At 48.2% G+C, this 12,822-nt stretch overlaps 1 protein-coding gene across 2 annotated transcripts in view; it reads left to right on the top strand.

The window, feature by feature from the left end:
• The window catches only part of CTSB (cathepsin B), a 28,663-nt gene extending 19,602 nt beyond the window's left edge, over positions 1-9,061 (top strand). For both annotated transcript variants that reach the window (XM_082217859.1, XM_082217860.1), the window contains exons 5-10: positions 486-604; positions 2,413-2,498; positions 3,527-3,673; positions 4,939-5,055; positions 6,791-6,919; positions 7,842-9,061. In XM_082217859.1, coding sequence (XP_082073985.1) covers positions 486-604; positions 2,413-2,498; positions 3,527-3,673; positions 4,939-5,055; positions 6,791-6,919; positions 7,842-7,939 — 696 coding nt within the window. In that variant the 3' untranslated portion in view covers positions 7,940-9,061. The remainder of the gene's footprint in view (positions 1-485; positions 605-2,412; positions 2,499-3,526; positions 3,674-4,938; positions 5,056-6,790; positions 6,920-7,841) is intronic.
• The last annotated feature ends 3,761 nt before the right edge of the window (positions 9,062-12,822 follow it).

The raw sequence follows: 12,822 nt of genomic DNA, 5'->3' as shown, positions 1-12,822 counted from the left end.
GTCAGTAGCTGAACTGGGTTCCACACAGTCACAAAAACAAATTAACCGAAAAAGCCCCCAAAAGCGCAAAATAAATAGCAAAAACAAAAGCGCCAAACTTAATCCGTTCCAGAAGTCTGTCTGACTTCTGAAATGTTCGAAAACCAAGGCGCGGCTTCTGATTGGTGCAGGTGCCCCAGAAACAATAGCCAATAGCCTCATTGGAGGTTCAGCTAACGAAAAACATTAAAAAACTGGAACACTTACTTCTGGGTTTCCGGCGTTTGAGAACCAAAGTATGTACATATTCAAATTTTAATCAAGTCTCTGCCCCGAGGAATTTCCAGTGGGAAAGGGAGGGGGAAAGGCAAGCTAATGGTAATGGAGGATGGATGCAATTGCACTTGTTTAATTATAGTCTGGCTTTGCGGTGAGGCCTAAGGGGTTATTCTTCAAGAGTTGGCTGGGCCGCTCCTTACTCTCTCTCTCGATTGCATTCTCTGAAGGCTTTTGGTGCCGTAGAGGCCATTTCTGACCGGGTTTGCATCCATACCAACACCAAAGTGAATGTAGAGATCTCTGCAGAAGACCTGCTCTCTTGCTGCGGCTTTGAATGTGGAATGGGGTAAGTTCTTTTCCTGTGTCTTCACCTTTCAGAACAGCGGCACCCCAGCTCCCTCTGTATCCCGACTTTCCTGAATAGCAACCCAAGCCCTTCCTCTGTTTGAGGAGCTGCCCCATTCAGGAATATAGTTGTACCTTGGTTTTCGAACAGCTTCGTTCTCGGAACGTTTTGGCTCCCGAATGCTGCAAACCCGGAAGTGACTATTCCGGTTTGCGAACTGGAAGCCGAACATCCTCCGCAGCTTCCGATTGGCTGCAGGAGCTTCCTTCAGCCAATCAGAAGCTGCACTTTGGTTTCGAAGTCGAGCGGACTGCTGGAACGGATTCCATTCGATTTCCATTGTACGGCTGTAGACGTGCCCAGCATTAGCTCATAGTACCTTAGATCCACAAGGGACACTGTGGGTTAAACCACAGAGTCTAGGACTTGCCGATCAGAAAGTCGGTGGTTCGAATCCCCGCGACGGGGTGAGATCTCATTGCTCGGTCCCTGCTCCTGCCAACCTAGCAGTTCAAAAGCATGTCAAAGTGCAAGTAGATAAATAGGTACCACTCCAGTGGGAAGGTAAACGTTGTTTCCATGCGCTGCTCTGGTTCGCCAGAAGCGGCTTAGTCATGACCCCGGAAGCTGTACGCCAGCTCCCTCAGCCAATAAAGTGAAATGAGCGCCGCAACCCCAGAGTCGGCCATGACTGGAACTAATAGTCAGGGGTCCCTTTATTTACCTCTGAACCACTGTACGTCAAATAATTTAAGTATGGGGAAATGGATAATTAACTTTAAGTGTCTCTTGGCATGGGATGTCAGAATATGCCTCTGGGGGCCCACGCAGCGCCCAGGATGAGACAAACCTCTCTGGGCGTCTTCCTGGGGTTGCACAGCTCTGGGACGTCCGCAAATCATTAGTCCCGGGGCGCACCAGCGACACATAGCAGATGCCTATGTGCTCACACACTCAGCAAAGATTAGCAGAAACGAAGTGGACATTGGTGTGCTCATTCTAAGCTAGGGGTCGGCCAACTTTTTTAGCCGCGGGCCAGTTCACTGTCCCTCAGACCTTGTGGGAGGCCGGACTATATTTTGAGAAAAAAATACGAACGAATTCCTATGCCCCACAAATAACCCAGAGATGCATTTTAAATAAAAGGACACATCTATTCATGTAAAAACACACTGATTCCCGGACCGTCCGTGGGCCGGATTTAGAAGTCCATTGGGCCGGATCCGGCCCCGGGGCCTTAGTTTCCCTACCCATGTTCTAAGCCAGCCTTTCTCAGCCTGTGGGTCCCCAGATGTTGTTGGACTACAACTCCCATCACCCCTAGTTAGCAAGGCCAGGGATAATGGGAGTTGTAGTCCAACAACATCTGGGGACCCACAAGTTGAGAGCCGCTGGTTTTTATTAAGCAGTATGTACAGGACAAAGTGATCGTGGCGTCCTCTCTCTTCAGCTCTGAGAGAGAACAGAAAGTAAAAAGTACAAAAAACACAACAGAGCAGAAGAGATAAATAAGGCTAGCTTCCGTTCTCAGGCTTTCCAAGCCTAGAAAGTAATCGCAGACAAGTGATGGAACAGTCACACATCAGCGACGGAGGAGTGAAATGCTAACATGGAATGGGAACTGACGTGCAGTCAATGGCTGCTGCAAAAGACTCTGTTATCCACCAACCTGGTCCTGCAGTCCTTTGAAAGGCCCACCGACATTGGTTTGCTCTGCAAATCTTGCAGGCCTCCAGTTAAAACTACTCCTGCCTATTTCCCCCAAGGATCTTCGCAATGGCATTGCATAAATCGTTGCTTCCTTGCAGGTGTAACGGAGGGTATCCTTCAGCCGCCTGGAAATATTGGACGGAGAAGGGTCTGGTGTCCGGCGGCCTTTACGACTCCCACGTGGGTGAGTTTGTCTTCCGTAGCAAAACAGAAACTGCATCAGCCCTCCACCCCACCTAGTGGCTTTATCTTTGTCCTACACCTATGCGGACACACACACACACACACATGCCCACTTGTGAATCAGAGGCACGCTGCCTCCATCCACTGCAAGCAGTAAACTGGGTTTAATGCTGCCAGGGAGTTTACGGTGGACCAGAAGTTCAATTTGCAGTAGATGGTTGGCTTAGGATTCCCTGCATTGGGGGGGGGGGGGGTGTTTGAGAGTTTTGTATGTGGAACAAAATTAAAAAATTCCTTCCAGTAGCACCTTAGAGACCAGCTAAGTTTGTTATTGGTATGAGCTTTCGTGTGCACGCACACTTCTTCAGATATGTGGAAGAGATTGTGAAGGATGTTTTTGGAAGATTATGCTTATTGACTTACTTATTTCTGAAAAGTTACACATGGCTTGCTTGTAATAAAAAACAACTGCAACTCAAAGCTGTTGACTTTGAGAATGGGGTTATATTGTGTCATCGGTAGAAAGAATCCTTTAAGAAACTTTCAGAAGATAAAAGTCAGCAATAAACTAGAAGTAGATTATAAAACAGAGCGTCTGCCCCCTTGTGGCTTTCTGCCCGGCTGCTAAAACATTCCTGTTCAGGATGGATTTTGGAGACATCCGTGGCTTTTAAGTTCCTGTATACAGCCTTGTGTGAAAACTGTTCTGCTGGTATAAGAGTGATTTAAATGTATGGGGTGGAAATGGCCATGGTTTCATGTCCCTTTTAATTTGCAGTTGGCTACTTTAAAAAAATAAATAAATCAGGAAGGCGTGCCTTAAAGGAAATAGTTCTGTTCTGCCGTTTCCTGCAAAGAAAAGAAAATAGTCACATTGGCGCCTGAATTGTGGAGCGGGAACAAAATTATGCAGATGTACATGTTTTATTTTTGACTGGAGGATATGTTGGTGTCCCAGCCACAGGGTCTCTGGCTCTATGACCCTCTGGATGGAATTTGACTTTTGTATTTTTGCTCCTGTCCCAACAGGCTGCAGGCCATACTCTATCCCTCCTTGTGAGCACCACACCAACGGAACTCGACCCCCCTGCACCGGGGAAGGGGGCGAAACCCCAGAGTGCACGAAAAAATGCGAAGATGGCTATTCTCCATCCTACAAAGAAGACAAGCACTACGGTAACAGCATTGCTTCGTGGCAAAGGCCAGCAATAACAATGCAGTTCTTTGTCCCTAGGTTTGAAATATAAAAGACACAGCACAGAAGGAAAAAGGGATGTGGAGGGTAGAGGAAGGAACACCAAGGTCAGGCACCACTCGTTCGTGGTTAACAAGAGTTCTTGTTGGTGGAACAGAACGAATTAAAGGAAAAGCAAATTAAAAGTTCTTGTGTTTCAGCAGAGGCAGCAAAGCAGCCCTGCTTCTCTTTGGCGCGCAGCCTGATGGAATCTTTAAAAGGCCGTTTGCATTGCATGCTCAGGGCTGCAAGCTTTAAAGGGCTGCAATTTAACTTTGTGTCTTGTCTTACAATCCAGTACAGACACCCAGGGCAGCCTGTTTGAAATAGCAGCCCTAGAAAAGCAATCTGATTAATGTGGACAGGTTTTTAATTATGACAGAGCCTGCCGTTTTAGGACTTGACATTTAATCCGGTGCTTAAGATCCCCTTTGGGGATGCAATTCTGCCGTAAAGGTAAAGGGACCCCTGACCGTTGGGTCCAGTTGTGGATGACTCTGGGGTTGCGGCGCTCATCTCGCTTTACTGGCCAAGGGAGCCAGCGCACAGCTTCCGGGTCATGTGGCCAGCATGACTAAGCCGCTTCTGGCGAACCAGAGCAGCGCACGGAAACGCCGTTTACCTTCTCGCCGGAGCAGTACCTATTTATCTACTTGCACTTTGATGTGGCTTTCGAACTGCTAGGTTGGCAGGAGCAGGGACCGAGCAATGGAAGCTCACCCCGTCGCGGGGATTCAAACCGCCGACCGTCTGATTGGCAAGTCCTAGGCTCTATGGTTTAACCCACAGCGCCACCCGTGTCCCAAACCAAGGTTTACAAGTTACCAAGCCCTAGGCTCTGTGGTTTAGACCACTGTGCCACCCGTGTCTGCCATGGAGAGCAGCTCTTCCTAAAGGCAGTTCATAGACCAGGGGTGTGACTTCATCATGCCTGGCATCATTGGCTATGCTGGATAGGAGTAACAAGCAGGGGAGGTTATAGTCTTGGCATCTTGTCCTGTTCTTCAAAGTGTGTTTCTAGTCCCTATGATTTAAACAAGGCTTGAGGATGTTGCCTCAGGAAACCACAGCTACTGTGACTCGAATCCCAGCTGGGCACCTCGGGCCAAGCAAAGGGAAGGTGGGAACTCTACAAATCTGATTTTGATTTTTTTAAAATGCTTTGAATTCTTGCTGATTTGGAGGTTGCCTCCTCTTGTCTCTGCAGGTGTAACTTCCTACGGTGTGCCCCCCAACGAGGATATGATAAAGTCTGAAATTTACAAGAACGGGCCAGTGGAAGGAGCATTCGTCGTTTACTCAGACTTCCTCATGTACAAGTCAGGTAAGGCTATTGGCTTTTTATTATTATTTCTGAATAGATTGCCTGGCGCTTTAACTCTTACAGCAGGGGTAGTCACTAGATGTGGCCCTTCGGACCTCGCTGCCTGGCCCCTGGGAGTCTGTTCGGGCCACACCTCTTCCCTAGAAGAAAAGGCGAACGGGTAAACCCTCCACAAATATGGAGTGGAGTCCTTAAGGTGGTGGGATGGTGCCTTGCACACCTCCTTCTGGAAACTCCTGGAACCAACCTTCCCTTTTTTTGCGGGAAATTCCCTTATTCCTGCTCCATTTCCCGCCGATTCCCACTGCTATCCCGGATTGTTAGATATCCCATAGACTGTCCCCGGGACAAGTGAGGCTGCTGATCCCTTATTTTCAAGGCTGCTGATCCCTTATTTTCAAGGCTGCTGATCCCTTATTTTCAAACCTGAAAGTTGATAGCTATGCTATGCTTTCCTTTGTACCATATCAGCGAGGCCAAGCGGGTGGGTCTTGTTGTCTGGGCAGCCCAAGACCTCCATACACACTGCACAGGCTTGCACCCCAGGGTGCTGCTAACCAGCAGTTTGACTTCACCCATGTTCGAAAGCACGCCCCATTGTCTGTGGCTTGTTGATGGAGTCCAGCGCGTTTCCCTGCGCCACAATGGACTCCCGTGGGTAGCTCACTGTCAGCGTCCTTCAGCGTCCTTCAGCAGAGTCTCCGCAGCGGTAGAAAACTGTTGCAATGTGTGTGTAATAAATCAGACTGCACGCAGGCTTTCTTGCTTATCTCCAACAGTCTTTAATCGCGTAGAAAGACATCATAAATTAGCCTGGCGAAAGAGCGCACATCTTTCGCCTCTCGGTCAAAACCGAAAGAGAGATCACACACAGAAAACATTCCCGTATGTGAACATAACCACGCCTCAGAATGTGAGAGGTCACTCAGAACTGTTAACCCTGTAAGTTCTGATTCTCTTCACATTGTCTTTTGAGACAGACTGATGCCAGCATCAACAACATCTGTGGAGTTGCTCCATCCCACGTCCCTTTGCTCATTTTGGTTTTTAGATGTAGTTACAGTCTATGCTGGTCCTGTGGGTTACCCGAGAGGCAAGGTCCATGTCCGGTCCATGGACAAAGGTGCAACATGGAGGCAGTCTGTAGTAACTGAAGCTGGGTGCAGGGCAGGGAGTCGGGTGAAGTCAGGAACAGGCTTGCAAGCAGGGAGCCAGGGCTGGTCAGGAGCACAGGCAGGAAAGCAGGACAGGGTTCAGGCAGGAACTAGCAACCAACAAAGTTGCTCCCGCAACTCGGGACTGGGGCTGGCTGGCTTTTGTCTGCCCCGAGGCATAGGGCGGCCCCGATCCTCTGGTGACTCGCCTCTCCTGTCCTGGAGGCGAGCACTCCTCCTGCAGGAACTTAGTTCCCTCCGCCTCTCTGCCCTGAGCCTCTGCAGCTCAGGAGAGGCTGAAGGGTTACCAGACCCAGAGGCAACCTTCTCTTCCTCTGACGGGGCTGAGAGTGGAGCACCTGCAGGCAATGGGTCCTCCATCACCTCAGGAGCCAGAGCAGACTCGGCTGGTGCCTGCACCTGAGGATCCAGCACAGGTGAGGACCCTTCAGGCTCATGCCCCAGCCCCGGCTCAGCTGGCTCTGGAGGCGGGGGATCCTGTTCAGGCTGGGATTCCTCGGGTTCAGCATCCGAGTCCGAATCCCAGGCCATCACACAGTCACTTTCTTCCATTATTGCAGGCGTATATCAGCATGTCTCTGGAGAGCAAGTTGGCGGCCACGCGATCCGAATCCTCGGCTGGGGCGTTGACAACGGCACTCCCTACTGGCTGGCTGCAAACTCCTGGAACACCGACTGGGGTGAAAATGGTAGGTGGCCTTACGGGGCCCTGGCTTGTTCAGGTGATAACTTGCTGAGTCTTTGCAGGAGAAAAAGCGTCTTTCATTTCTTTGTATACTGTTCGGTGCCAAGGCTGTCGTAAAAACATCTGACACTCAGCTTGATTTCAAAGAGTAGCTTGTGTTTTTTTATTATTAAAAACAATGCCTAAAACCTGTAGTGATTTGCATAAGTCAATGAGAGTATCTGGAACAAGACCCAATCAATGAGCTATTCCTTGTCTTTCTGCTAGGGGTGTCCAAACTTTTTTCAAAGAGGGCCAGAATTGATGAAATGAAGGGCCATGAGGGCCGACCGAATTTGTTGACCTTTTTTTAAGATTGAAGTTTTTGGGGTTTAGTTTTTTTAGGATTTTACGCCAGGAAATAAACTGCCACTGAAGAGCAACTGTAATCAACAATTTACGCTAGTAGGACTACAAGAAGTTTTGTAAGGAGAAATATCACAAAGAAGATAGACATTAGTTATGATATTTAAATGTAACAGTGAAAGTCAGAAATGTGAATTACGTGAAAAGATTGGGAAATTTTCAGATGTGATTGATGGAAGTCAAAAAAACATTGTATAAGATATAAAAGTATGTTTAATAATTGTTGAAAATGTCATGTTAAAAAACATAGATATATATATATATATATGAGAGAAATAAACTGCCACAGGGGCCAGATTAAACCCACCAGCGGGCCGGTTTAGGCCCCCGAAACAGACTTTGGACATGCCTGACTTATGCAAATCATAGCAGTCAGGAATTGTTGAAAGGCAGCTTCTGTGTCCCATCTCGCTTGCACAAAAACGCTCCAGGGTTTAAAAGGTTGCTTCTCTTTGCCTAGCTGAGAGCTCTCAGGCTTGGAGACCCTTCACTAAGGCATTATTCCTCTGCGTTCCTCCTAGGCTTCTTCAGAATTCTCCGCGGGGAGGACCACTGTGGAATCGAATCCGAGATTGTCGCTGGCATCCCTCGGACCAGCCAGTACTGGAAACAGCTGTAAAACCGCTTTTCTTGAATCCAGCCAGTTAGCCCTTCTGCAAATAATCAATTGATCGTACCTGTGGAGAAAATAAGCGGCCGGGGTTGCGAAAGTTTCATGCAAGACATTTTAGACTTTGGCTTTTTTTATTTTTATTATTAAAGCTTTCGGATAATTTTTGGTTTTTAATTGTGTTGCGCTGCTCCCTCTGGCAAAGTCTGCCTTTGAGCCGAGAGGCACGTGGCTTGGGTTCAACACAAAGCCTTCCTGGGCTGCCAACGACAGACAATTTGCAGAGCTGAATTTGGGAAGTCTTCCAGCACAGGTGGAAGTGAATGCAGCCCCCATTCATTCTTTTACCACCTCAGTGATGATAATCTCTTCTTCCAAGCCTTAATTGCAACAATCCTCTGGAATTTCTCTTGAGTTGCTGCAGAGCCAATACAGTTGATCCAACGGCCTTGGCTGCTGTCTCCCAGTGCCAAGAGGTTAAAAGGGTATGTTTCCCCAGCTGCCTTCGTCTCAACATGCCCCTAAATTGGGTAGGGGAAAAGTGAGGAGGTTTCAGAGGCCCATGGCCTTATTTCTGAACCGACCCAGCCACAAAAGTGCGACAGACAGCCAAGCACTCCTCCTCTGTTGCAATCTCCATGTGAAATGTTGTTTGATTTATTTTAATCTGGCTTTATTGGATTACCATGCCATCATGTTCGCTGGTGCCTGAAAGCCAGCTTTCGATTATAATTGCATTTAACAGCGGCAGGAGGGAATGACTCTGCCTTTGTTTCGTTTTTAAATTAAGATGTTAAGTGATGACACTCAATTTTTTTAAAATCACCTATTCTGTTAGGAGAGCTGGGCTTGTGCATGAGCAGCTGGTAGTTACGTAAAGAACAAACCTATTTTTGCTATTTCAAATTACCAAGTTGTGTTTTTACGGAAATGAACTAAAGCATGCAGCCAGCGGTTCGGAATAAGACAGATACACTCATCTTCCTCATTTCACTAGCTTCCAACTCGAAATACCACCCTACCCCTTTTTTTGCATTTGACAAGAACCATGTATTACAATTGGCTGCTCTTGCGATCACAAGATTTGTCAATTTGTCTCTTCTCTCTACAATAAAGGCCGCATTACCTGGCTATATAGTAAGTTCTTATTCTTCCCCCTGGTGGCCAGAAACGGTTTTGTTTTCCTGGGAAGTGGTACGTATTATGCATCAGTTCTGGGGTAAAAGTTTTATGCTTCCTGGTCTTGTGTGCATGCCTGCCTCCTTAGCTACTGCTGGTGGAGAAACTGGTGTGATGATAAACCCCAACCTTTATTATAGAGCTCCATATACAAAATGCTGTACTTTTAAAGCACGTTCATTCCCTCAAGGAATTCTGGGCGTTGTAGTTTGTTGCGGGTAGCTGGGGACTGTAGCTCTGTAGGAGCCGAACTACAGTGCCCAGAATTCTTTGAGGGTAAGAACGTGCTTCAGGGTTGCGCTTGAATATTAGAGCTGCTATTTTGGGAGGGGAGGCTGCATACATGTTCAGGCTTTTGAACCACATTGCACTCGCAAGGGTGGGGTCTGTGGTATGAACTAGGCCAGCTTTTGAGCAACTGGGCCTTCTTGCAGTTGTTTCATACCACACAGTTCCAATTATGATGGCTGAGCCCAATTGGAACTGTGGTCCAAGACATCGTAAAGGTAAAGGGACCCCTGACCATTAGGTCCAGTCGTGGCCAACTCTGGGGTTGCGGCGCTCCTCTCGCTTTATTGGCTGAGGGAGCTGGCGTACAGCTTCTGGGTCATGTGGCCAGTTTCAAACTGCTAGGTTGGCAGGAGCAGGGACCGAGCAATGGGAGCTCACCCCATCACGGGGATTTGAACCGACGATCTTCTGATCGGCAAGTCCTAGGCTCTGTGGTTGAACCCACAGCGCCACCCGCGTCCCCCCAAGACATCTTAGAGGGGCCCCAAATTCATCAAAGGCCAAGCAATCTGATCAGTCATAGAATCTTAGTAGGAAGGGACCCCAGGGGTCATCTAGTCCAACCCCCTGCAATGCAGGAATTTCTGCTAAAGCATCCCTGACAGATGGCCACCCAACTTCAGCTCGCTCTGAAAGTTCTTCCTCTTGTGCAAGTCTATTGGCAATTGCAGTGAAGAGAGTCGAAATCTGTCTCCTTTCCAACTATGCTCATTAAGCAATGACTTCAGCCTTTATGCTGTATTATACAGCACCACAATCTTTGATCAGTGCAAGATTCCAGGGGTTCCAGGGGTTTAGTTTCCTGGGAAGGAGGGACCACAGAGACTGGCATCTTTAGGATGATAGGTAACTTCCTTTCTCGTTCAAATAATCCATACTTAGAGGTCATAAATAATAGTCCTTGCCTTGCTAATTCAGCAATGGGGTTGCTTTTTAAAAATTTTTTTATTAAGTATTTTCTGGGGTTACAAAAGAACATGATTGTGTCTATTTTCAGATTGTAAAGTCTACAGATCAGTTATATTTGATGTGAGACTTTTGATGTCATATACAGGGACGCGGGTGGTGCTGTGGTATAAACCACTGAGCCTCTTGGGCTTGCAGATCAGAAGGTTCAAATCCCCCTGATGCAGTGAGGTCCCTTTGCTCTGTCCCAGCTCCTGCCAATCTAGCAGTTCGAAAGCACACCAGTGCAAATAGATGAAAAGGTACCACTGTGGCAGGAAGGTAAACGATGTTTCCGTGCGCTCTGGCTTCAATCATGGTGTCCCGCTGCACCAGTAGCGGTTTAGTCCTGCTGGCCACATAACCCAAAGAACTAGCTGTGGACAAACGCTGGCTCCCTCGGCCTGAAAGCGAGATGAGCGCTGCAACCCCATATAACCGTCCAGGGGTACTTTATCTTTACCTTATACAGTATAAGGTTTGGGGGGAAATCATCTATTATTTTAACCCTTGCTGGATCCAGGAATTAGAATGCACTCTGGCATCATGCAGCCCAACAGACACAAAGACACAAACACTCTCAACACTAGGTCAAATAGTCAAAAGCCCCTGCCACAGGAAGGTTGGTCTTCCACCAAAGGTCTTTTAGTAATCATTGTGGCTCCTTGCTGTGTGCTTCAAATGCACAAAGCAAAGCAGTCTCTCTCCTCTTTAAAGACAAGCTGTCATTTCCCCTTTTTTAGTCCGTGTGTTGTGGATGCTAACACAACCACAACTCGTGCCCAAGCGAGGAGCCCATAGGAGGCTTGTGGGGCAAACACGGGAATTTGCTTTTATGTACAGTCAGATCAATTTGGTCCATCTGGCGAAGTGTTGCACACACGGGCTTTCTACGTGTGAAGTAGATGCTTTATCACTACTTAAGAGGTAGGGTTAGGAAGCTGGAAATAGGTAGGGTTTTTTTGTTTTTAGCAAAGATCTATAGCAGCTGTGGGATTAGTAGATGGGTGAGTGTGAACAGCATCACCCCAGCACTGCAACATTTTGTTGCAGGAGCAGCTTAGCCCTGGATATGATACAAATGGAGGTGCCCTGTTGGAAAAGTTCAGTGTTTGCCTGATTCAGCAGTCTTCACGCAGACAAGACAGTCAACAAACTCTTCACTCCGAAGGTTAAATTTCTTGGCCTCCCCCTGCCCTTCCTGGGAGATATAATTCAAGGCCTGAGCTGCAAGATGTTCAAAGGGCAACCCCCCCCCCCGATGTCATCAAGTGACCGGTTCTTGCAAGATCTATGTACCGTATTTTTCGCTCCATTGGACGCACAGGACCATAGGACACACCGGACCATAGGAGGGGGAGAACAGGGAATTTTTTTTGTTGTTGTTCTTCCCCTCTAAAACAAGGTGCGTTCAAGGTACATTCACCAGAGCTTGTGGGGCTGCCAGTGGGGGGAAGCACTGCTTTCCCCCACCGCCAGCCTCAAAGATCCCTGAAGCCTTTGGAGTGCAGCGCCCCACTGCCCTACAGAGGTTTGCGCGCAGCCGTCCCCAAGCTAGAGCAGCAAGATGGAGCCCTCCGTCTCGCTGTTCTGGCTTGGGAACAGCCTTGCTAGCTTCTGCAGGACAGCGGGGTGAAGGCACCGTCCCCAAGCTAGAGCAGCGAGACGGAGCGCTCCACAGTGCTCTGTCTTCTTGTTCTGGCTTTGGGCTTAGCGGCGCAGCCTGCATTCGCTCTATAGGACGCACACACATTTCCCCTTAATTTTTGGAGGGGGAAATGTGCGTCCTATAGAACGAAAAATACGGTAACACAGCAACCTTTTCCCCCCTTATGAAATGCTTGAGTTCTACACTATTCCAGAATATAGAATATTTGGCAAACTAATCAAGAGTTCTCTCAAGCGAAGCTGCAGCCGTCCCAAGTTTTGTCAAAAACCAAAGATCAAGGGGATCCACATTTTGCAGAAACTTAAGGTCTGGAAAAGCAGCCAAGGGAGTTTGACAAACTGAATTTTTTTTTTTTTTTGGAAAGTTGCTTCAGTGGGTCCCCCCTCCCTCCGCCAATGGAAAACACATGCACACAAACACCGCCATTAAGCATAAAATGGATCAGAGCCAGGATAGATATGGTTCAGAGTACTGAAAGAGGGCTTCCTCTAGAGTAGGCCTGGGGCACCTGTGACTGGCCAATGCTGCTGGCTTACAAGCCTCAAGTGGCCATGTTGGCAGGGGCAGATAGGAGCTGGGAGTCTGCAGCTAGGCCACAGATTTGCCAGGTCTACTCTGGAACAGCCTTCCCTAGCCTGATGCGTGCCAGATGTTGTGAATTGCAACACCATGAGCGCCAGCCAGGGCAGCTGCAATCCGAAACATCTGGCACGGACCAGGGTAGGGAAGGCTGCTCTAGAGGAAATGGGCCTGGAAGTGAAGATGCAAAGCAGAAGTGCTCAAACTCTGGTTGCGGAATAGCCAACAC

The sequence above is a fragment of the Podarcis vaucheri genome (genome assembly GCF_965113315.1).
Source record: "Podarcis vaucheri genome assembly, chromosome: 3".
Classification (NCBI taxonomy): Eukaryota; Metazoa; Chordata; class Lepidosauria; order Squamata; family Lacertidae; genus Podarcis; species Podarcis vaucheri.
Note: the sequence above shows the minus strand (reverse complement) of the source record. Positions and strands in the feature narration are given on the sequence as shown.